Here is a 25735-nt window from a genome sequence, read left to right as displayed (position 1 = left end):
CACTTAATTAACACTCGCATTGAGTTCCTCAATGAGGTTAAAATTATATTAGATAACACCAGTTCAGATCAGAGTTTGGAGATAAAGTTACTTGCGTTGCCTGTGTAACAGGGTTCCCTTTGTTGTCACTGAAAAGGGGGTTTCCCGAGGTTGCTGATTGGCTGGAAGTTCAGTAGTCGTTGAAGTGACATTTTGGGAAGCCCGTGGTTGGGCGTTGGCTGACGATGCGGAGTTGTGGGCTGGTTGAAGTTTCAGACGGGCACGCAAGGTCAGACTCGGAGACACGGCGTTACAAAACTTAACTCAGAACACGAAACAGAAGTAAAGTTTGACGAGACTGGGTGGTGTTTCTTCTCATCGTGGCTAAGTAGCAGCAGGCGTGCAGGCCGAAGCACACTGGAACGGCGCTCGAAGAATGCTAAACGTAATGACAAAAAGCATGGCTAAAAGCCAAAGCTAAGAGCAAAAGTAAAAAGCATGACTAAAAGCTTAAACTACAAGCAAAAGCTAAAAGCAAAAGCAAAAAGCTAAATTTGATGGTGTCCTGTGTATTTAAACTGGCCTTTTGGCCACACCTCAAATGTTGTCTTGACCAATTAGATATTGTCTTTGCTCGGGGTGTTGCGATGTTTGTCCTACCCATTCATAAATCATATGTTATCTTATCAGTCATGTGGTCCGAATTTTCCTGCTCTTGCAGAGTATAATTTTGGACATGATTCCTATGATTAGAATATGATACATTTGACAAATAACTGATGGTCAGAAACATTTCAAGCAAGCAGATTGAATGAATATGGAGTTAAGCAATGGACTGATATTCATTTATAAGTCCTTTTGAGTTCATTAAACGACAGTTCTTGTGACATTCTCTGACATAAAGATGTTCTGTGGGGACCAGAGGTTAAAAGGTCCCCTTAGGAATTTCAGTCTAGTTCTGCTAGGTGTGGGGGGGGTGGTCAATCCAATGATCTTGTTTACTCTCGTGGCTTTACATGTGAGGGTCAGACTGTCCATCTCTTTGATTACTTTCCCCAAATTTGACAATCTCTTCTTCGAATTGAAATTGTCAATAATTGTTCTAATGGTGTTAATGTTGAAAGCTGTTCTGTGAAAGAGCTGGTTGGTTATCTTGCTTCAGACTGTGGTGCTAGGAGTTGATTTACAACATCCTGTTGCCTTTCTGAGGAATTCGGCTCCTCATGTTTCAACCATGGTCCTGATCGAATCTTTAATTTGTCTGGTTTAGGTCTGATACGCTATGAAAGAAAGAAAGAAAGAAAGAAAGAAAGAAAGAAAGATGAAGCAACAGTTTTTTGGCTGAGTTTATTTTGTTTCCGTTTTGTACAAGAACATCCAGTAAACAGTTGAAACTTGAACGAAGACCCGAGTCAATTCTTTGCCCGAAAGAATAAAGCAAGATTATTGCTACTAAATATATTGTTAAAAAGCTGTTATGTTTAAGTCAAATCAAGTCAAGTCACCTTTATTTATACGGTGCTTTATACAATACAGATTGTGTCAAAGCGTTAAACAGGAAAATAGTGTATCGTTAATGCAAGAGAACAATAGTAAACAGTAATTTCATCATTGATTCAGTGATGTCATCTTCCAGCTCAGTTTAGTGTATTATTGTTAATAATGTGTTTATGTTAAATTGTATATATATTTGTAAAGATTTTTATGTTTCTAGAGGTATGCATACATACATATTTGTATGGTGTCAAAATGTCATTTTTCACACATTGTTTCAGCATATACTGCAGGTTATATGGCATATAGTTATATTTTTGCAGAATTCCCAGAAAATATCATGTCAACAGTTGGCAACAGTTGCTACGGGCTTGGACGAACTTCAGCATAGTTTTTAGCTACATTAGAGAAGCGAATTACTTTTATTTGGGCTGCACTTTCATTGATGTCCCTCCACATATATTCAGGAGAGAGCAGTTTACTAGGTTTGTTCAAAAGGAAATACTTGTTGTTTAAGTGAGACTCCTCTTGCCATACCGCCTCAATGGAGTTTGCAGCATCAATGTGCAGCTTCTCCCTGCAGGTTTTGGTGAGATGATGTACATCCTCCAATGAGCCACCAAATGCAGCACCAGCATAATAATAATCACCTTCCCCAGCTGGAATGTATGCTTGAGACTCTGGTCTACGCTCATATGTGAATCGATCCCTTGGAGCATCAAACAACCAAGGATGTATCACACCTACCAGACGACCCAAAGTCTCCACACCCCAACGGCCATAGAACTTTGTATCTATGTCAAGGCAGAAAACATAGTCAGCCTCACTAGCCAGTTCATTCTCTATTAGTTTTTCCAGTTGTTCCATCCTGCCCATACTGATGTCCTGCCATCTGTTCAAACTGGGAACCTTTCGAACTGTCAAACTACGGTTTTCAGCCATCTTCACTTCAGGAACTGATTCTGGTTGATCTGTAAACAAGTAGTAATGCACTCGAAATCCAACAAAGTAATGCTGCTCTGCTGACTCCAGAAAATCTTTGACAAAACGTGTGTATCTAACAAACAGAAAAAAACAATTACAGGAAGAAAAAAAATTTATGGTTCATTTATGCTTTAATCATTACTATTTTCATAGAGATATCATGAAGACTTACTTTCCCAAAGCGAAGACAGTGGTTGCTATGGTGAGATTCTGTTGTTTGTAGATAGAGTCGATCAGTATGGGGTCAAAGGTTCCCTCCCAAATGATTGGAGCTGACCATGATGTCACAGAAGCAACATCTGTCCGACTTCATTAAAAACACACATACAGAACTGTAATCATTTCATTCATGAGTGGAAATGGGCTATAACAGGTTAATACTAAAAACACAATACTCACCCTACCAACACACTCGGCTGGTTGTACAACAACCTGTAATAAAAATGAATTAGCAGAAAGAACAACAGACATTTTTATTTGTTCATGGAGTTGATAAACATTTAAAACATTGGTTTCCCAGTTATTTTTTATCTCCATCTATGAACCGAAGACATCATTATGTAACTCTCACTGGACATCTGATCAGAACCTCAAAAACAACCACAAACCAATAGTTCAGTAGTCCTCATTAACTACGGATCAACTTAAAAATAAAGTCACTTTTAAGAAGATGAAGTTTTACACACCCTGGCAATGAGCGCAATCCAAAGGTCTTTTGCCTCCATTTTGGCCTGATAATAACAGAGTCAAACTCTTACTAATTTGAGTTTGCTTATGTTGTGTGTGTGTTGATGAATATGAGCATGCACATAAATATTAGCATGTGTATGCATTTGTTTTTTTTGTGTGTGTGTTGAAGAGTGATGTATGTTTATGCACATTACTCACTTTATGACAACTTGTTCTTTTTTCTGCTGATTGCAGCTTAAAACAGTAAAATATTAAATAATTCAATAATGCAAACTTCTCAAATCAAGAGAACAACACAAACTACATCTGCACCATGTTTTTCTAACATCACTAAACTCACCTGTTCTGGATATTGTTCAGGTATATGAGCCTGTAGGGAAAGACATATAACTTAAAGAGATATGTCTATAAATGTGTAACTGTTTAATCTTCTTTTTTTTTGCATAGAGAAATGCTTTTTTAAAATTGTTTTCTATTGGCAGTACGGATTTCAAACCTGTAAAACACGTTCTGTCTGACTGAAACGATATTAAATGACTGATACAATATTAAAGTAAACTCTGTCTGACAGAATGAAAGACACTAACTGCTAATAGAAAACAAAAGAGCTGCCTCTCTCTGCAAAAAAAATAAATAAATTTTTTAAAAAAAGGTGCTTTGTCTAATCGGGGCCTTAATATGATATATCTTGAGAATAAAATAAAAATGTTCACATTTTAAAGTGGTCATAAAATGCAGTTTCAGAAGTGTATAATTTGTTTCTCAAGGTTTGGTCATAAATGAGTTCATTTTTATTTTAAAAATATGGTGCTTAAGCAGAATAGGATGGCAATACTACGCTAAATACATGTTCTCCTCCTGGCCACATGTCAAGCACTAATGTTACCAACTTCTGAGAAATAAAACTGCATTATTATCACATCAATTCACAACCCAGACACAAAGGCAAACCATCTAATAATACTGAAGAGTAATTACATACCCACTCAATACCATCCCAAAGAACACAAGAATGATGAGAAAATTCTGACGGAGCAGCATTATTCCTGGAATACTTGTGTCTACACTGATAAGAAGTTAGAGACTGAACTGTAATTGAGAGGAATAAAGCAAGAGAGATGTAGATCAAGGAAGGAGGAGGGTTCAGTTGACTCATAGAAACAATATTATTAGAACTTCCTTTTGTATATTTTAGTCAGTAAAAATCAAGAATACTTGTTTGTGATTTTGACCTCATGAGATGTAGTAACAAAACAAAAGCAATAAATAAAAATGTGTGATTTGAATAGAAAATTAAAGCTGCAAGCAGCGATTAAAGGGCCCTCGCACCCGGGCTCACCACCAACCAGTGGCCATAGGAGAACAGCGAACGTTGGGCCATATGCTTATAAAAAGGTAAATATTTGTGCGACATTTCCTGCTGCCAACTGGTGGCACTATGATTATAACTGAATATCAGCATGTTAATGTCTTCAGGCCAGGACTCTTACCAAACATGCAAAGTTTCGGGCAGATCAGACATTGCATGTTTAAGTTAGTGTAAAGAAGTAATTTCCTGTTGCCAGCAGGTGGCGCTAAGACTATAAACAAATATTGGCCTAAAGATGAGTTCAGGCCAGGACCCATATCAAATACAAGAACTTTGGGCAGACCGGATATTGCATGTTTAAGTTAGTTTAAAACACGTAATTTCCTGTCGCCAGCAGGTGGCGGTATGATTATAACTGAAATATTGGCCTTAAAATCTGTTGAGACTAGGAATCTTATCAAACGTGAAGTTTAGGGCAGATCAGACATTTCATGTTTAAGTTAGTTTAAAATAAGTAATTTCCTGTTGCCAGCAGGTGGCGCTATAATTATAATTGAATATTGGCCTTTAGATGTGTTCAGGCCAGGACTCTTATAAAAAGTGTGAAATTTGGGGCAGATTGGGCATTGTATGCAAGAGTTACAACAACTTCCTGTTTCATAGTATTAATAGCATCCATTAACACATAGTAAGTGTTGCTAGCATGTTTGAGAATATTTCTAGCATGATTAGCACACAATGGCATATTTTACGGTGTTGCTAATAGTGCATAAAAGTATTAAAACATGTCACTTCCTGTTGTCAGTAGGTGGCACTATAACTATAACCAAATATGAGCATGTAGATATCTTCAGGCCAGGACTCTAATCAAACTTGTGAAGCTTAAGCCAGACATTGTATGCACGAGTAACAGTAATGTTCTACTTCACTGCATTAATAGCATGCTTTAACACTGAGCTAAGTGTTGCTAGCATGTTTAAGCATGCCTCTAGAATTTTGCCAGCCTATTTAACACATGTTGATGCTTTTTTTTTTATTTTGCAAGAAGTCCATAACAGTGTTAAACATGCCACTTCCTGTTGCCATCAGGTGGCGCTATGACTATAATCAAAGACAGACATGTTGATGTGTTCAGGAAAGGACTCTTGTGAAACGTGTGAAGTTTGGGGCAGATCGGATATTGCTAGCCTGAGTTACAGCAACTTCCTTTTTCACTGCATTAGTAGCATGCTTGAGCACTTAGCTAAGTGTTGCTAGCATGTTTAAGTATGTTTCTAGCATGTTTCCAGCCTATTTAACACTTGTTGACATGTTTTAATATGTTCCTAGGAGTCCATAACAGTTTTAGCCATGTCACTTCCTGTTGCCAGCAGGTGGCGCTATGACTATAACTGAATTTGGTCCTGAGTGTTTGTTCAGGACAGAACACCTATCACACGTGAAGTTTGGGGCAGATCGGACATTGCTTGCCTGAGTTACAGCAACTTCATGTTTCACTTTCCTGTTTCGCAATTTAACATCACAAAGGTCTTATGATGACCCTCACCAAATTTGAAGACAATCCGATTAAAACTGTAGGAGGAGTTCGTCAAAGTACGAGGCATGGATATGGCAAAAACTGCACAAAAATCCTACAGGAAATTCAAAATAACTTACTTCCTGTTGGGTTTTGGATTTTGTACCAAGAGATTTTTTTTGTAGATAATGGTGTGCTACACGTGTGTACCGATTTTCATGCATGTATGTGAAACATAGCTTGAGGCGCACTCCGTTGAAATTTAATAGGTGGCGCTATCGTGGCATTTTGCCACACCCACTTCTGAAATCGATATCAGATGTAAATTTTCGCCAATTCTGATGCGTGTGCAAAGTTTCGTGAGTTTTGGAGGATGTTTAGGCCCTCAAAAATGCGACTCATTGCGGATAAGAAGAAGAAGAAGAAGAAGAAGAAGAAGAAGAAGAAGAAGAAGAAGAAGAAGAAAAATAAACGGAGCAATTCCAAGAGGGTCCTCGCACTGCAGTGCTCGGGCCCTAATAATAATAATAATAAACAGCAATTCCAAGAGGGTCCTCGGGCCCTAATAAACCTGGGTTTCTGGCTTTTGACAGTGAAACAAAACAGCTCAACCATCAACAATAGGAGAAAAAAAAGTTTAGAATGGACAGAAAAAAATGTGTGTGTGTTTATGGGTTTTGACAGTGAAACATTTAAGCTTGAAAACAAACAAACAAACATACAAAACAGGTATATGAGAAGTTACAAGCTTTGGACTGAAACTCTGGCACACCCTTGATATGCATATCTGAGCTGTTGGAGGAACACTCTCAGAAAAAGAAAGGATAAAAAGCAAAAACTGTACCTTTAGGGGTACAACAGCTTGCCACTGCAGGGCAATACCCTCAAAGGGACACTTCTTTACCTTCTTTGCCCCTTTTTTACTCTAAGTAAAAGTTATCATTTTGGTACTGTTACATTCCGTGGTTGTGTATTATGGCAGTGTATATTCTGTTGTAGCCACAGAGCTTTGCCATCAGTTCTCATTGTTGTTACTAACTTCATGCTCATATGTGCTGGAAGCTGTAGGGCGGTGGGTGCCTGTTTAAATTTTGTAATATCTTTTCTCCTGTTTTTTGGTAGTGATGGGAAACCTAGGCTTTCTTAACTGTTTGAGGCTTTAATCAAATTTTGCTAAAAAAAAAAAAAAAAGGTTTAATACTAGAAGCATTTAATGGCCTATTAACACTCTATCTACAATCTCAATTAGGAGTGTCAATGGTCCACTTGAGAGATAGGAGGCGGTAATGCACTTATAAGTCTGAGATCCGCCATAAAACAAGCAAGAAGATGTCTCAGGTGCCTGCTGCTGTGAAGCGTGTTCACGAGAGTTCTAACAGTTTGGACATTTCATGAATCAGAGGTAAAAAAAAAAAACGATATAAAAACTGTTCAGTTTCTTGCACAGACTGATCGTTTTGTGTCTTTACACATCAATGTATCGTCACGAGCCACAGGGTTTAATGTGGATTTTTTTTAATGTTTTTTTTCTCTCTCATAGATTCTGTTACCATTGCCAAGCATTGTACGACTGAAAGACTGCAACGGCTGAAGCTAAAAATCATAATTTGTGTTCTACTGAAGAAACAAAGTTACCTACATCTTGGATGCCCTGGGGGTAAGCAGATATCATATATTCATTTTTGGGTGAACTATCCCTTTAAGTCTCAGGGTCAGAAAACCTTAAAAAAATGTCAAACAGCACCTACAGGGAGGGTTTAAAGAAAAATTCTCCTAGCTCATCCAAAAACAAACTCCAGCATATTATGTTGTCAGACACGACTTGAACTTCAAATGGGACTGGCTTCTATGGTCAGATGAAACTAAAAAATTAGCTTTTTAGCAGCAAACACTCAAGATGGGTTTGGTGCACACAGGGATAAAAAGTACCCCATGTGTACAATGAAATATACTGCTGTATTTTTGATGTTGTGGGCTGATATTTCTGCTGGAGGTCGTGGACATCTTGTTTAGACACATGGCATCATGGATTCTATCAAATACCAACACATAAAAAAATCTTACAACCGTACAATAATACAAACACAAACCTCAAAAACAACACAGAAATGGGTCACTGAGCACAAAACCAAGCTTCTGCTATGGCCATTCCAGTCCTCTGACCTGATCGCTATAGAAAATGAGTGTGGTGAACTGAAGAGAAGCACCACCAACATGGAGCTGTGAATCTAAAGGGTCTGGAGTGATTCTGGATGAAGGAATGGTCTCTGATCTCTTGTCATGTGATCTCTAACCTCATCAGGCATTATAGGAGAAAATTTAGAGCTTTTAAACTGGCAAATGGAGGTTTCAAAAAGTATTAAATAAAAGGGTGCCGTTAATTGTGGCCAGTGTGTATTAGAGAAAAAATATTTATTTCTTAATGATATTTCCCCCCATTTTAAATTCTTATTATCCAATGAAAGGTTAGATTTTTGTGAATTTTTTAAATAAAAGATCAAAAGGATTAACTATGCAGATTAATTTTCACAGCCTCCTTTCTTCATATTTACCAAGGGTGCCGATATTTTTGGCCATGACTGTATATATAAGAGTTCCAAGGTGTTAACTTCTTTGAATATCAGACCAAAACACAGCACGTCCTGAAAGAGAGAGATAGTGGAAAGACTGGATCTTAAAAATTTTATTAATGGACTCTTCACATGATGTATTACACTGATAAAATTATCATTCAGCCATAAAATTTACTTTAAAAGAATGCTAAAGACTCTAAATGGGACACTATACCAGCCATTCAGTGTAACTGAGGTTTAAATACTGGTGAACAAACTGGTATCAAGCCAATCTCAGACCTATGCGAGAGACATATATTCAACTGTGCTATGTTTGTACTCCATAATTGTCAATTTATATTTCATGTTCCAGGCACATTGCAATTAATCATGGTCAGGTCATTTCATGGACATTTTATTCCCAAAGTATTCAGAAAACTTTAATAAATCTTATACAGCAACTGTAACAACTGACTTGTTTTGAATATTTTAATTCTGACATAAAACCAGAACAATAACAAGAACATTTAACAATGCATAAAGCTTTACACCTTGAACATGTACAAAGTTATGTGGTGCTGTTATAAACAAAACAAAAAATGTAGTAATAATCCATGACTTAAAAAGCTGTTGAAACTGTCAAAAAGAAGGGGTTGCAACATGTTTTGAAAGAGTTACATTTCCAAATGTAGATTCTAGATGTTCACCTCATAACTTGTGGCAGGGGATGAAGTAGGAATAGTAGGTCCCAGTCACGGGTGTCTCAGCATCTACTTATTCATCATCAGCCTCACAATTCTGAAATAAATAGTATCTGCAGCATAAACAAACTTAAATGAAATGTACACAGTCTCCAATGTGTTCATGTTATCACATTGTCATCACAGGACCTTAAGCACAAGACAAGCTCTGCTGTGACAGCTCTTTCATATTCTCAATAAACAAAAAGTGTATTTTCATAATCTTATAATTATTTACCACGTCCCATCAGTAAAAACATTATTTTATGCTTTACACTGAGTTTCTGAATTTAATATCTTAATGTGGTTTGGTATTCATGTGGATAATGATTCTTTATTAAATAAATATAAGAATTGGTCAATATTAAATCATAATACTCTAAACAGCAGCCGCTGGCATATATTGTACACGTTAGCGAGTGTCTAGACGACCTATTTTACTTCCAAGTTTTAAGTAAACATGCAAAAAATAAAATGATAAACCTTTACTTGGCTAGTTAAAATGATCAATTGCACATACCTCTGCTGAATCATACCTTGAATGGTGGTCTCACGCTGATGATGTCACCATCCAGGTAGGCACGCCCAGTACACGCAATTCACTGAAAACCAGTCAGTATCTGGAGTGACCACCATTTGCCTCACGCAGTGCAACACATCTCCTTCACATAGAGTTGATCAGGTTGTTGTTTGTGGCCTGTGGAGTTACTGGATATTGGCAGGAACTGGAACACGCTACACCGATCCAGGACATTCCTGCAGTCAGCATGCCAATTGCACGCTGCCTCAAAACTTGCGACATCTGTGGCATTGTGCTGTGTGATAAAACTTCATTATTTTAGAGTGGCCTTTTATTGTGGCCAGCCTAAGGCACACCTGTGCAATAATCATGCTGTCTTATGGTACACATTCATAACATGTATAAAAAACATTTCAATTATCACAAAATATGAACAACTTGCAAACACTGTATCAAGGACTCCTCCAACTATTGTGAGGTTTCTGTCATTTCTGTCATGTATCAAGTGCACACATTTAACTGAAAACAGTAGTAGATCAAAATCAAATAAGCAATAGAGATCAAAACCATTAGCAGCAATTGTGTTAGAGAAGAGATTATAATACATATAATATTGATAATTGCTGCAGTTTATTGCAGCACATTGCTTGCATTTCGCCCACTAGCTCTCTCGCATCTTCTAGCGACTTTCAGAAGTTTTCTGTCCAAAATGGTATATAATTTGTTCTAGTCAGTCTGCTAGAGTCTAGATTGATTAAAATGAATAAACAGTCTAGAGAAATACTTTCTAGTAAAATGGCAAAATAAACAATTTATTGATGTTTGGGGGGCATTTATAGCTTTAAAACCCATTTCTTGCAAATTTAAAGCTTTCTTTAATTTCGCAGTCAACTGTTAGTACACAATGAATGTCATAAAAAACTATACAAACATCAAGAACAGCATCTACAGTATTATAGACCTTAGAAAAGTTAGTCACCATACTGAATTTTACGCAGATGAAAACAAGACTGTATATAGGTCCTAGATCACATAATTTTCACAACTCTCAAAAACTTTCAAAACTGTTTTATGGAGTTTGTTTATTGAGTTTTCTGTTTCAGAAAGATGTTTCATCAGCTGAACACTGTTTTTAAACAACACTACAATCCATTTAAAACACAGCACTTCTGTCACTCACAGTCTCGTTTTCATTCCGGTCCAAATTAAATATGGCACTACCATGACTGAGGTCTATTACTTCAAATAAAGCCTTTCATTCATCACAGTCCTTTCTGCCCTCCTCCAACTTTATCTTTTTCTTTTTTTTCTTTGTCAAATTTTCCACCACAGTTGTTTGCTCTTCTGTTCCTTCTCCATTAGACGGTTTCTCTGATACATGGGTAATGTTCTCCTCACTTCTCTCTGTGGATGCTTTTCTTTTTTTCTTCTTTTTCTTCTTCTTTTTAGTGACGGTGCTTTCCTCTGCTGACTCTTTTGTTGTACTTTTCTCCTCAGTTTTCTCTGTAAGATGTTGGGCTGCAGAGCCGAGGATGTCTGACACAGACACAGCGGCTTCTCTAAACCTCATTTCCATCTCACTGTCACTGTCACTGCAGAAAGTCAGAAACAATGCAGACTGTCAATAATGCAATACACACACATCTACATATATATATATATATATATACATATACATAGATATATATATATATACACATATACATATATATATATATATATATATATACACATACACATATACATATATATATATATATATATATATATATATATATAACATATTATATATATATATATATATATATATATATATACATACATATACACACACACACACACACACACAAACAGAATATACAAAAATAGAATTTAATTTTATCCATCCATCCTTCTATCCACATATTATTTTTGGGGTGAATCTTATGAAAAAAAATGCATGCATCAGCAAAATGTACTCTTTTCTTTCTGATGCATGCATGTTTTTGTGAGATTCACCCTTTAAGGGTGTGTGTATGTTCTATCATAAGCAGGAGTCAGACTCACCTAGAGCTGGGAATTGGTCTCCTTTTAGGAGGTGGAGGAAGTGGTTCCTCCATCCATTTTCCAGGAGCAGATGTGGAGAAGAGACGGAAACCTCCAGAAAATTACAGAAAACATGCCTCAGCTGAATATCTGGATTTTTAATGTAGCTGCAGTCGTGGATATTATCTATATCACTGTACATCTGTCAGATGTTCAGGTTTTCATGAAAGCAAATGACTATTTGCTTACTTTCTTGATCCTCTTCATCTCTGTTTTTGGACTGGCCAAGTTTTGAGTCAACGGTTTCAGAAAAAATTTCTGAAATACACCTAAAGTTGAGTGCATTTGTAAAAGAGAGTGAGAGAAACTGTACTGACTGACAAGCTGACGTAAAAGGTAATAAAGACACTCAAAGATAACAGTTCTTGTGTCTCACCCGTCCAAAAAGGCTCCTAACTTTTTTGCCACATGGGACTGAAACTCTGGTGTTGTCCCGAGCTCATTCCCATCATGTTCATGCTTTGAAACATCGGTTCTGTGTAACAAAGTTAACCAAATTCATCACAAAAAACAAGAACAACAACAACTGTAATCTATTCTTAAAATATAATGTGTATGTTCATTCTGACATCTTAAAAAAGATGAATTGTTATGGTCTGACTATTAAAAAGGTCAACTCACCTCTGACTTCGTCTGCTGCTGCTGTCTCCATCTGTGAGGCAAAATCAGAACTGAGTAAGACCTGAGGTGCCCTGATAAATTTATTAATATTTAATTGATTTGTATTACTGTATTGATTAGTAAAGTAACATCATCCGCTAATGAAGAACATCTTTAATAGCTACTTACAGTAAGGACGAGCTCCTCCGTTTGCATTGCTCTTGTCATCCTGAGGTCGAAAGCTCCACACCGCCTCTTTCAGTCTATCAGTGTTTTCATCTTCACTGCTGCTCTCAGACATTCTCCAGGAGAGGCTTGTGCTTTCAGTAAGCAAATAAAAGAAGAGTTGTTCGTAGCTATTACTGCTGTGAAGTTAAGGCATGTGTAGGTATTAAGAATGAAGTTGGTTTAAATTGCTGACAGTGAGGTGCACAGTCCCAGCAACTACAACAAAAAAGTAATTGTCAGTCTGTTAAAATAAAAACACGTCCGCTTCAGAGGAAAGCTAGCAAAAACAAGAGCACTTCACCCGTGCAGCTACAGCGAGGTGCACATGTTTTCACAGTCCTGCGCTGTAACTGCGACCCCTGCGTGATTTACCGCCCCCTACAATCCCGGAGCTGCAGCTCCGCAGGCGCAAACCAGTGCTATTTTAGGAGATACTATTATAGTTTTTAATAATATTTTGAATTAGTTTTAATGTTTTATGTTTTTTCATTATTTTTTAAGTTTAAAGTTTTACTCATTCTTATTTTTTGTTTGTTTTGTATGTATTATTTTTTACTTTAGTTTCAGTAGTTATTTTAGAAGGCTACATCAAGGTTAACTTAATTAAAATGATAAATGTTGCTTGGCAACTATAGCTGAAATAAAATCTTTACTTTTTTATTTTATTCCAGTTAACATTTTTATTTTAAGCAATAAAAATGTTATTTTATTTTTAGTTTACTATAAAAGCCTTGAAACAAACAAATAATTTTTAATGAGCACTAATCATTTTGATAACTTCATAAAAACCTGCGAAATAAGGTAAATCTCGTTCACTGTAATAATAATAATAACAATTCAAGTTGTAAATATTAAAAAATATGTTTTACAAGATTATTTCAGTCTTTTACTTTTAAATGTTACTTACTTGTTGCTTGCCGTTTCTTTTTGAAAATTGTTTCTACATCAAATTTCTTAGTGTTTTTCCAGTATAGTTGAGTGTTCAATTTTTTTTTTTTTATTAATTTAAATTAAACACTTTTTAAAAACCTTTTTTTTTAATGGAATCTTTTTTATTTATTTATTTATTTTTTTTGTCAGTAATTTTGGAAGTACAATGAAAGCCAAGTATACAGGCTATATAGTAAACTACACTGTAAAGACAAAATTTGCATGTGTTCCACAGTTTTACATTTCTTTACATTAACTGTAATGGTAAAACCAAAACAAAAGCAAGTAATACACAAAGTTGAGATGCACTGCATGCACATAACTGGACATCTGTAATTCAGTATGCTACTGTAAGGCACATAATATTGACAATATTTTTATAATAGCCTATTATACATTAGGTTATCACATGTTTCGTATCAGTAGTCATCATCCTCATCCTCACTGTTGTATTCGCCAGAACTGTGATCATTATAGCCTTCAGAATACTTGTCATCAGACCCCTCATCACTGCATGCAGAGTTGTCTTCCTCATTATCACGACTATCTTCTTCCCGGTCCTCCTCATCAGAGCCATCTTCGTCCTCATCAGAACTATTTTCAGAGCCATCTTCATCCTCATCAGAACTATTTTCAGAGCCATCTTCCCCCTCATCAGAACTATCATTGTCCCTCCCTTCATCATCACTACTTTCATCAGAATCATTCTCACTGCAGTCCTCATCCTCTTCATAATGTTTCTCTTTCTTTGTATTATTTCTCTTTGAGAGTCGTTTTTTAAGCCCTGAAACTTCTTGTTTTAGTGTGGAGCACATACGTGCAAGATTTCTAACCTCTTTATTATCTCTTGTTTTAGGTTTTGCAGGTCTTTTTGGTTGTGTCTGAAGCTTGGCGGTTTTTAAAACACTTTCAAAGATGCTCCTGACTGCCATCTCCTACAAAGAAGAAAATACAACAAGCAAACTGATCAAATATTCAGCATGTTTGGAATTCAAATGTTTAAATGTTTGGAATGCATAAGATCAAAACAGGAATATTGTGTAATATCATTACAATTTAAAATTACAGATTTTTTTTTTCTTCAGAATTTATTCTAATATGCTGATTTGGTGCTCAATACATTTTTCTTTTTATTATCAATTAAAAAAAAAAAATAAATAATTATATATATATATATATATATATATACACACACAGGTCCTTCTCAAAAAATTAGCATATTGTGATAAAAGTTCATTATTTTCCATAATGTAATGATAAAATTAAACTTTCCTATATTTTAGATTCATTGCACACCAACTGAAATATTTCAGGTCTTTTATTGTTTTAATACTGTGATTTTGGCATACAGCTCATGAAAACCCAAAATTCCTATCTCAAAAAATTAGCATATTTCTCCGACCAATAAAAGAAAAGTTTTCTTAATACAAAAAAAGTCAACCTTCAGATAATTATGTCCAGTTATGCACTCAATACTTGGTCGGGAATCCTTTTGCAGAAATGACTGCTCAATGCGGCGTGGCATGGAGGCAATCAGCCTGTGGCACTGCTGAGGTGTTATGGAGGCCCAGGATGCTTCGATAGCGGCCTTAAGCTCATCCAGAGTGTTGGGTCTTGCGTCTCTCAACTTTCTCTTCACAATATCCCACAGATTCTCTATGGGGTTCAGGTCAGGAGAGTTGGCAGGCCAATTGAGCACAGTAATACCATGGTCAGTAAACATTTACCAGTGGTTTTGGCACTGTGAGCAGGTGCCAGGTTCGTGCTTGAAAAACGAAATCTTCATCTCCATAAGCTTTTCAGCAGATGAAAGCATGAAGTGCTCCAAAATCTCCTGATAGCTAGCTGCATTGACCCTGCCCTTGATAAAACACAGTGGACCAACACCAGCAGCTGACATGGCACCCAGACCATCACTGACTGTGGGTACTTGACACTGGACTTCAGGCATTTTGGCATTTCCTTCTCCCCAGTCTTCCTGCAGACTCTGGCACCTTGATTTCCGAATGACATGCAAAATTTGCTTTAATCCGAAAAAAAGTACTTTGGACCACTGAGCAACAGTCCAGTGCTGATTCTCTGTAGCCCCAGGTCAGGCGCTTTTCTGCCGCTGTGTTTCTGGTTCAAAAGCACACACAGTCCCGTGCACGGTGGCTCTGGATGTTTCTACTCCAGACTCAGTCCACTGCTTCCGCAGGTCCCCCAAGGTCTGGAATCGGTCCTTCTCCCCACAATCTTCCTCAGGGTCCGGTCACCTCTTTCGTTGTGCAGCGTTTTTGCCACACTTTTTCTTCCCACAGACTTTGAGGTGCCTTGATACAGCACTCTGGGAACAGCCTATTGTTCAGAAATTTCTTTCTGTTGTCTTACCCTCTCGCTTGAGGGTGTCAATGATGGCCTTCTGGACAGCAGTCAGGTCAGCAGTCTTACCCATGATTGCGGTTTTGAGTAATGAACCAGGCTGGGAGTTTTTTAAAAGCCTCAGGAATCTTTTGCAGGTGTTTAGAGTTAATTAGTTGTTTCAGATGATTTTATATTAGCTCGTTTAGAGAACCTTTTCATGATATGCTAATTTTTTGAGATAGGAATTTTGGGTTTTCATGAGCTGTATGCCAAAATCATCAGTATTAAAACAATAAAAGACCTGAAATATTTCTGTTGGTGTGCAATGAATCTAACATATAGGAAAGTTTAATTTTTTATCATTACATTATGGAAAATAATGAACTTTTATCACAATATGCTAATTTTTTGAGAAGGACCTGTATATATATATATATATATATATATATATATATATATATATATTATATATATATATATATATATATATATATGTATATTGTGGAAATTGCAATACAGTAATAGCATTAAAACTGAATACTTTTATCAGCAAGGATCCATTAAACTGATTAATGTAACAGTAACGACATTTCTAGTGTTACAAAAGATTTATATTTCAAATAAATGCTGTTCTTTTGAATTTGAATTAATCAAAAAACCTGAAAAAAAAAAATCATGATTCAGAAATCATCACATTAGTATGATTTCTGACAGGAGTGATGGCTGCTGAAAATTCAGGAATTAATACATATATATAAAAATACAGTTATTTTAAATTGTAATAATATTTAACAATATTACTGTTTCAACAATATGTTTGATCAAAATAAATGCAGCCTTGATGGGCGGAAGAAACTTCTTTCTACAACATTTAAAAAAATCGTATTTAATACATAACTTCATCAGGATACCAAACCTTTATAATGTCAACAGTTTTATCTGTCTGATCCTGTTGTCCAGTTCTAATGCTTATGAAGCTGTTGTCTGTGTTCTGGCGCTGCTGTGAGGGTCTCGTCTTCACGTCTGACAGTGTGTGTTTCTGTAGTGCTGGTATTGTGTAATGTTGCTTGATGTGAGTCTCACAGAGGGACACATCACAGGTTAAACAACACTTCACAGCTTTCAATCTGCGCTCAGTGCAGAAATCACAGGCCACGTCTTCCGGTCTGGCATAGGATTGTGGTGGAAGAGCTGGACTGAAGCCTGCTTGCTGCAGGTTTTTAACCACCTCAGCCAGAGCTGCATTTGTGTTCAGCACTGGACGTGTTTCTGATGGATTACCACATTGCGGACAGACATAATCTCCTGCATAACTGTTCCAGAATTCATTAATACAACCTCTGCAGTAATTGTGTCCACACGAGATGGACACTGGATCCTTCAACATCGATGTGCACAATGGACATCTAAAGTGATGCTCTGTCAGCAGTCTGGAAGTCACAAAATAAAGTCATTCCCTAAATAAAACACACTTTTCAGTACTTACTGTTGTTTTTTTTTGTTATGATTTTAAAAAAAAAAAAAAAAATTATTATTAAATACATATACAGTAAGTAAGAATAACTTCACCTTGGATCCAATGGGAAAGTTTCCGCGGCTCTGAAGTTGGTTGGTGGATCCATTGACCAGTCCGTCTTCAGAGACATACATGTGGGTGTAGGAGAAGCTGCTCTTACTCTGTGAGGAAACAATGTCATGTTTCATGATTATGCTGTGTTCAAGCTATGGTCAAAAGATTGTACTGATGAATTGAATGCACATGTATGTTTAAATGTGTGAACCAGCTCGAGCTAAATACAGTTGCTTACAGTTTTCTTATTAGAGCTGCTTTCCAGCAGAATGTTTTGGAAGTTCGCATCATTGATACTTTCCTGTTTAATACTGTGAGGCTGATTTGAAACAATCTCTACTGTATAAAGTTGACTTGACTGTACCACAAAGTTGTTATAAGTCAGAAACTACAGATTTTCAGTGTCTGTATTAATAGTAAATTTGTTCAAATTAATGATTCTTTTATCATTTACAATAAAACTAAGCTTCCAAAACTCCTTTTAATGTATAACGATCAACAGAAAAACAAAAAGCAGCACCCAAAACACACCAATCATTTGGTAAATGAAGAGTTAAAAAATCTTGCTCCAACCAAAGTGATTTGAACACACATGACTTCGTAATTACATTTACCCAAATCTTAAATACGGACTTCCTAGGCAGGAGGAATAGGACAGTGAACATTTGCCCTGACCTTAGCATGGATAACACGCCTGTTGAATCATTCATTGGGTTGTCGTTTTTCAGGGAGATATATCTGGTGACTGGTGATGTCTCTCTTTTTCTCTTAATCCTGTGAATTTTTAAAAACATAGTTTTGGAGCATGTCAGTGTGTGTGTAAGGTAAGGTTAGAAACTGGTACTGCTTTCTCTTATAAAAACATTTTCATTCATTGCTTTAAAATTATTATTTCAGATTATTGTTTATTTATAAAAATTGCTTTATAAGTAAAATTCACCTTGAATGCAAAGGAAATGTCTCTCCACCTTTGAAGTTGGTTGGTGGATCCATTGACCAGTCTGTCCTCATTGACAGATAGCTGGGTGTTGGAGAAGCTGCTCTCTTTGACTTTGGACTAAAGAGAGAGACGGTCAGGTCAAACAGAACTGTGCAAATAAACATTCGTATTTGAATTAGTTGTGATATTAATTCAAATGTTTTGCTTTCAGCACACATGGCACATATGCTGATAGGCACCAATTCTGCCCCTAGCTAGTGCAAAACTCCCACTTCCCTAAGGTGTTTTTGGTAAATGAGATAACGGCGCCAGAAATGGTTGTTTGGGCCCATGCAAAATTTTATTTATAGTAACTATAAAATGGGTATTATTCCTTAAGCATAAAATGAAAAGATAGCTTGTTTACCTTTTGTTTTTGCATTCACTTGGTCGTTCTGCAAGGTTTTTGGCAGTGGTTTCAGACTCTGATCTACTTCGTTTGGATTGGCTTGAAATCAACATTACAGCACGATTTGTAATCAAATAGCATTTATTTTAACAATAAGAAATTAACTAAATATTAACTAAACACTTCGAGATAAAAAAAAAATTAATAGTGAACTTTACGCACCTTTTAAAACCACGCGTTTTTTTAAGACTCATGTTCTTTGCAGGCAGACAAACTTATTAGACCTGTGAGTATAGAAAGACGAGCAAGAAGCAAGAAATCGAAACTTAGTGGTTTTCGCATTATAAACCGGGATCTGGAATAGAAAGAGGAATAGAGGATTAGAAATACTTGTCAAAATGTTTATATGAATCAGTATACTTACAATAAGAATTTTTCAGTCTTGCATATCTGATTTCGATATCACTGCTGATCGCCACTTCCGATCAAATTTAGGAGAAGCACGTGATGCTCAAATATCCGCCCACCTTAAACAAACATTGTGAGCTAACAAACCAGTCTAAGGTGGTTTGCCGTGAGCTGGTACTCCAGTCCAGATCTCCATGGCATCCAACCAAAATGCATCCAAAAGCAGTATACCTGCCTTACCATTGTGATCAACTATCAAACAAATTCCCAAATAAATACACGCATCTTGGCATAATGGATAATAATTTAAAAGTGTATTGTACCTTTGAAACATTATCCTATTATGGCTGTACGAATCGTGTTAGATTAATTCAAATACACAATAAAAACATTTTAATATCTGAAAATCATTTGCTGGCTGCCACCTTGTGGTACAATTTTGGATCTTGCTGTGGAGTTAAGAATAAAACAGATTTCGTTCATAAAATGTATTTTATTTATCTTCCTGAACAAATTCCTCCTCCCACATCTGAACAGAATTCCTATTTTATACATTATAATACAATCTTCCTACAATTCTGAAAAAGAGAGTGAAGCAGGGCAAACACTTGTCTTCAATTACAGTTGTTCTTGGCAACATCTTTAAACCAAGAGCCTAGATCTCAGAACACATGGATAACATCATTCTGATGCAACTGTACACACACAATATACATATATAGGCAACTGAGCTTCAAGGGCTAAAAAAATGTAATGAGAATTTATTTTAGACCAATATTTAATGTAAACAATCTTAAAGCCATAAGCATCACTCATGCTTGTCATTAATGAAAGTGTTTCCTTAAGGTTTAATGTACCTGCTATTCACTTTAATGGTCCCTGTTATCTCTACCTAATGTACAAACAAGTCATTTTTGCAGAATGATGTGTTAAAGACTGTCATATTATGAAATCTTTCATTTTAGAGTCCTGATACAGGCTTCATTACATGGAAAAACAATCTGACAACAAATGGCTAAATAAAAAAGACAAATGTATTCTAGTTGACATATTACACAACAAATGTAAAGCATGAGCAGCATTCCTAAAGTAAATGCTATGACTAAATCCACACATTAGTGTGCATGATATACAAGAAACCACCAAAGATGAGCGGATCACATCCTTGTGTTGAAAACAGAATTTTTTATATATATAAAGACACTTTATTATGTCTCTCAGTAAGGGATTAAACATAAATTGAGACTGAAAAAGGAGAATTAAAAGGAATAAAACCAAATATTTCATCTTGTGTGCAGTTTGTAGTAAAGCTAATAGATGGTACACAGACCTATGTAAACAGCACAAGTTAGGCAATAGACAGACGTGCAACCACAAATACTTCACCAACATTGGTCCTTCAGCCTCATATTACAGCTTTTCTTTCTTAAGGACACTTAAGAATATACACAAGTCACCATCCAGCTGAGAACTGACTTGTTTGCGAATGGATTGAGTTGAAGACTGACTTTGATTGAATAATAATGGGTGTTTTGCAACTGTAACATGATTTTCTTTGATCATAAGCTAATCAAATCAAGGTAATATTGATTAAATATGTAAAGTTTGAGGTTTCTGATGTGCACTAAAGGCCTTGAATTTTTGGTTCTCAACCAATCGCCTCGCCTAATTCCCAACCGCTATTAAGCATCATTTTGAATTAGATCAAAGGTAAACATCAAAGCTCTGATAGAGGCTAACCAGCTTGAAAGGTGCACATAGACACCATGTTGGGAATCCCAACCCTCTCTGTGTGTGACACGAGTGAAAACAGGGTTTCTGTATGCACAGCTGAGTCAGACATCGAAAGCCCTCGTACATGACAAAGACAGATGCCCTGTGAACCCCACAGTGTGTACGGCCAAATCCATTCCATATCCCTACAGGACTGACACTACATACCTACAAAAACTTTTTTTTATTCAGATAAAGTCTTGACATTAAACAGTGAGACAAAAATACCCGAGAATCACACTACAAAATGCAATTACTTATTAATAAACGGCCATATTCTTGGTCTCTACATGAGGTGAGTTTAGGGTTCAAAATTTTGGGGTCAGTAAGTTTTTTTAATAAGAAATTCTGCTTAACATCAGAGGAATAACTTACATTTTAAAATATATTAAATAAGAAAACAGTTATTTTAAATTGTAATAATATTAATTCACAAAATTAGTGTTTTTACTTTATTTTTGATCAAATAAATGCAGCTTGGTGAACATAAAAGACTTTTTACAAAAACATTAAAAATATTACTGAATCCAAACTTTTGAACAGTAGTGTAGTTAAAAAAAATACTGCAACTGTCTTAGGGTCACACACACACAAAGAGATCACATCCTCTTTAACCCGACATACTAACCCTGCTCACAGATCCGAGAGTGTTGTAATAGTGTTGGTTCTGATAAACAGAACTATCTCAGTAATATACCACAGTATCCATTCTATCACTTAAATAATCATCAATAACTGCAAGTCTAATCTGTGGAAAACGCCTCTTTCTGTTTAATAACCAAAGATGTATGTGGCAGGATTGCTTCATTTCAGCACATTTAGCTGTTTTTTAGAGATTTATGTATTTTGAAGGATTTCTTAATTTATGTGGTGGGTGCAGGAAGACAACAAAAGTTGCAAAACAAAAACTCATCCTGAAGCAGGAAGACAGGACAATTCTTCAGTTCCGGCTAGTCGAGTGTGGCGCAGGAGAAAGGCTCCGTTTCTTTTTTTGCCAAACCCACAAGTAGTGCGTACAGTCTGTGGAATGCAGGAACTTCACTGAGGGAAGGTCATTTCCAGTTGGGTGGGTCGATGGTGCCAGATCGTAAAGCTGGTGGTGACAACACCGTGTGTAGCTGGTAGTGAGGGGCGTTCCTATATTTGCATTCCACGCAAAACCACACGGTCACTCCAACAAACAATCGTCAGGTTTCCCGTTGAAGAGGCACTACTGGCCCCCGTTGTAAGCATAATCTGCCTTGTTGTGCATGATGAGTTTGTTGTCCACAAAGTAGAAACTGTCTGATCTGGTCTCATACGGGTGCTCAATCATCAATCGAACTGCAGGAGACAAAGAAACGCCACAGCACAGTGTGTTACATTGCACTTTAACAAATGAACACAGACCTGTAATGTATCTGAACACTGGTAAGAGGTCTGAAATTTGATACAAGCCTGACAGGACGAGTGAGGTGTCAGACAGAGTAAGGTCAATGTGGTACTAGTAAAGCATTTGGTTAGTCTTTTGTGCCAAATTTCCCCTCTCACCCTTTTGAGGGGAAAAAAAGTTTTGGTTTAATTCAACGTGGTAGTTTTCTCAGATTATAGTATAATTAAAAAAGTAATTTTCTTACACAGTTAATTAGTCTTTTTTTCTACAATACAAATATATTAAACATTATATACACATTTACTTGAGTAGCAAAATTATTTAAAATCTTAAATTTCGTTTTCTGAAAAACATCAAAATTAGTTAAGTTTCTACGTGAAACTAGAAAACTATTTGTCAGTGGGGTAAAACAAACTTTCCCTTTGAATGACTGATTTATTAAATAGCTAAAATATATTTTATATTCATTAAAGGAGTATACAGTTGAGTTTATAATTAAAACAAGAAAAAATATCTATCAGTGGGGTAGGAAAAATAAAAATAAATGCATAGTATATAATAATGTGCTAAATTTAATCAAATTAAATAAATGAAAGGTAAAACAAACAAAAAACCCGGCATGTTTGGTTTAATAGCATAAAGAACTGTTATATTCATTAAAGGACTATATGGTTCGTTCAAATAGTAAGCAGAACACTCACTGAGGTCATCTGGGAGCTGGGGAAACTCATAAATATGTTCACACGTGTTCCGGCTGTTCGGGATACAGAAGCCAAAGTCAAAGTCGAAACTCTTCAGGAGGCGATCTTGAAAATAATGCCTCTCAATCATTCTGAAATTGGTAACAGGTCGATCGCCAACTGTGAACTCCACACTGAGAGAGTGAGAAAGGAGAAAAGAGACAGTACTTTAGCAATACACATGATCAAATCATGCATCATAAGCACATTCAGATCAGTTGGTCTGTAACTAAACAAGAGCTTTATGATGTGCGAAAAAGACAATATGACAATCAACTACACAGACTGAAGTCTGCTCATGTTTACAGCAAAACTGAAGGAATTACTGAGGCCAAATCATGATTTATTTATGATTTCTGTGGGATTTGGCTAATAGCATTGCTCAAGTGTTGCAGCAGATGACACAAGCTCCTTTGCTTCAAAACATGAGAGCTGGTCAACACGATTTCAGACACATCAAGGATTGTTTACACAGCAGAATGCACATGGCCATGGTTATTAGAGACTTACGTGGCTCCGACTGTGCGTAACTTAAGGAACGCAGGTGTGAACTGGTAACGGACGAAGCGCCCGGCACTGGTGTCAACCTCTCCGTTTTCCTCATCCTCCTCATCAAGATCTGAATGCAACAGTTTGAGATCAAATGTAATGGTCAGGGTATTTGTCATTACCTAAACCATTAAAATTGAATTGCTTGAAATAAAAAATAAAAAAAACTTTAACTGAAATAAAAACTGAAAAAAAAAAAACTTTTTTTCCCCAATTAAAATTTCAGCTAGTTGCCAAGGCAACAGTTTTCATGTTCAGTTCTCAGTTTAAGCTGAAGTACTACAATAACTAAAATATTACAACTATATGGAAATATTTAAAAGAGACAAAAAGACAAATAAGGATCAGAGATTTGAATACGGCTCAACACAGGCTCAGAAAGCCAAGTTTTCCATGCACAGCAAAACCACAACTACATATTCAGTATAGAAATTTCCATGAATATAGAGAGATAAGGATCAGAGATATATATATATATATATATATATATATATATATATATATATTATATGATTAAATTCCTTCATATATTCACAGGTCCATGAAAGTAGGAACCTCTAAATAGATTTGATGCACTTAAAGTTGCAATGTATGCTGAACTAATCCAATCATTTCATTACATCAGCACAGAAAACTGATATTCTGAGTTAAACTTACATGGATAAATGGTTCACAATAAGACCTATAACGTGCACTTACAAAATAGAATGAATTTTCATTACATGACTTAAAGTGTTTTTATCGGAAAGGGTGGTCTTTCAAGTTTACAATTCACATGTTAAAAGTAAATAAAATCAGTCATGATAAAAGAACCATTGCGTGACTTCATTTATTAGTTTAACTTGAAGACAAAGAAAGGAAACATACCACAGTGTGGCGGTTTGGCAATCTCAAAAAGGACCGTCCCTGTCTCCAGGTCTCTGATCTTAAACCGTGTAAAGTCAATGCTGTAGATGTTGTCCTCTGGTTTACACAGATAGTCTGTGGAGGGAAAATATATCATGTTATTCATGTTTATAGGAACATAGGGAGGAACAAAGTATACACTAGTAATATGAGCCTGGATTAGAGCAAACACATGCAATCTATTCACTGAGAAAGCTATGTAGTAATACTCTTATACTGCTAAACATGCTGCATGACCCAAAATGCTTAATTTGCTATGTTTAAAATAGACATGTAGACAAAGTGCCCTCTGGAAGCTCATTAAAATGCGTTGCATGGATTGGGCCTGTGACTATATAAAGTAAACAAACACATGAAGTCAGTGGATGCTGTAGCTCATAATGCATGCACACTGCGAGCATCTGAAGAGTTGAGATGAAGCAGGTATCAGAGCTCTTACCGCGAGTGATTGCGCTGAGTCCCAAAACTTCATCCGGAGTGATGTGTCTCTCCAGCGCCCGCAGCTCTTCCTCCGTTACAGGCCGCCGGTCCACTTGATTTCGTCGCGATTTCAGCCTTTTCGGAAAACCGCCTCCTGTTTTGCGGTCTCGGGGAGCCGCCGCCGCCGCCGTTGAATCCGAGCCGTTAAGCGCGGCGGCTGCCGTTTCGTTGCGGGAGCTCTGACTGTTCATCTCACCGAAATTTCACTTGGTAACTCGGTATAGCGGCGGAGCGCGAACTGCGTTTCTGTTGAGCTCGACGCTCGCTGAATGCAAGATGGCGTACGCGTCACTAGAATTGGAGACCTACGCCGACAAGACAGCGATCTGATTGGCTGAACGCATTCGAAAGTTGCTATGGTTACTATAATTTCGGTTATTTAGTGAAACGTTATTGTTTATTCTTTTAAACCAGTGCAGTTAATTATTTACGATGTTTTAATGTTATTTTATTTATTTTGCATCTTTACACTTCTCCCAATTTAATTTCGTGTTATATTTGAGTGCAGTCTTATTTTTAATATTTAAATAACAAATAAATTACACCAATTGTTCTTTTATTTTATCTTTTCTGCATTGCTTATAAATTGTTATATTTATAATTATGACACTTTCTCACACACAAACTACACTAATACAC

General features: G+C 36.4%; 4 protein-coding genes and 1 long non-coding RNA gene across 6 annotated transcripts; all 5 read right to left on the bottom strand.

The window, feature by feature from the left end:
* Positions 1 to 1689: 1689 nt before the first annotated feature.
* LOC109106778 (globoside alpha-1,3-N-acetylgalactosaminyltransferase 1-like) lies at positions 1690 to 3208 on the bottom strand (the record flags this gene model as incomplete). The annotated part of the gene is made up of 4 exons (XM_042763043.1): positions 1690 to 2530; positions 2630 to 2764; positions 2857 to 2889; positions 3144 to 3208. Coding segments are annotated over 4 exons (927 nt in total), but the record flags the coding sequence as incomplete, so codon positions are not given.
* A 150-nt stretch (positions 3209 to 3358) lies between these two features.
* Positions 3359 to 4405, bottom strand: LOC122146023. The gene is made up of 3 exons (XR_006160716.1): positions 4130 to 4405; positions 3488 to 3517; positions 3359 to 3381 (listed from the first exon to the last, which is right to left on the bottom strand). It is a non-coding gene; the product is annotated as an uncharacterized LOC122146023 (long non-coding RNA).
* A 6175-nt stretch (positions 4406 to 10580) lies between these two features.
* ca8h12orf43 (chromosome A8 C12orf43 homolog) lies at positions 10581 to 13069 on the bottom strand. The gene is made up of 6 exons (XM_019093233.2): positions 12659 to 13069; positions 12491 to 12521; positions 12246 to 12344; positions 12059 to 12138; positions 11831 to 11921; positions 10581 to 11376 (listed from the first exon to the last, which is right to left on the bottom strand). The coding sequence occupies exons 1-6, from the start codon at positions 12768 to 12770 to the stop codon at positions 11040 to 11042; spliced, it is 750 nt and encodes a 249-aa protein (XP_018948778.2). The 5' UTR covers positions 12771 to 13069; the 3' UTR covers positions 10581 to 11039.
* A 674-nt stretch (positions 13070 to 13743) lies between these two features.
* On the bottom strand, positions 13744 to 19474 carry LOC109077926 (RING finger protein PSH1-like). Of its 2 annotated transcripts, none has more exons than XM_042762622.1 (8): positions 19293 to 19474; positions 19091 to 19223; positions 18887 to 18967; positions 18481 to 18597; positions 18216 to 18314; positions 17540 to 17647; positions 16887 to 17400; positions 13744 to 14562 (listed from the first exon to the last, which is right to left on the bottom strand). In XM_042762622.1, exons 2-8 carry the CDS (start codon positions 19120 to 19122, stop codon positions 14047 to 14049), a joined length of 1467 nt encoding a protein of 488 aa, XP_042618556.1. In that variant the 5' UTR covers positions 19123 to 19223; positions 19293 to 19474; the 3' UTR covers positions 13744 to 14046. The 2 variants fall into 2 exon arrangements, with proteins under 2 accessions (XP_042618556.1, XP_042618555.1); XM_042762621.1 differs by having other exon boundaries at positions 19091 to 19152; positions 19293 to 19473.
* A 2446-nt stretch (positions 19475 to 21920) lies between these two features.
* Positions 21921 to 25418, bottom strand: unc119.1 (unc-119 homolog 1). The gene is made up of 5 exons (XM_019093254.2): positions 25056 to 25418; positions 24578 to 24691; positions 23672 to 23780; positions 23123 to 23295; positions 21921 to 22372 (listed from the first exon to the last, which is right to left on the bottom strand). The coding sequence occupies exons 1-5, from the start codon at positions 25285 to 25287 to the stop codon at positions 22260 to 22262; spliced, it is 741 nt and encodes a 246-aa protein (XP_018948799.1). The 5' UTR covers positions 25288 to 25418; the 3' UTR covers positions 21921 to 22259.
* Positions 25419 to 25735: the final 317 nt, after the last annotated feature.

Source organism: Cyprinus carpio, chromosome A8 (genome assembly GCF_018340385.1).
Source record: "Cyprinus carpio isolate SPL01 chromosome A8, ASM1834038v1, whole genome shotgun sequence".
NCBI classification, from domain to species: Eukaryota; Metazoa; Chordata; class Actinopteri; order Cypriniformes; family Cyprinidae; genus Cyprinus; species Cyprinus carpio.
The sequence above is the reverse complement of the archived record's forward strand: the minus strand, read 5'-3'. Positions and strand labels throughout refer to the sequence as shown.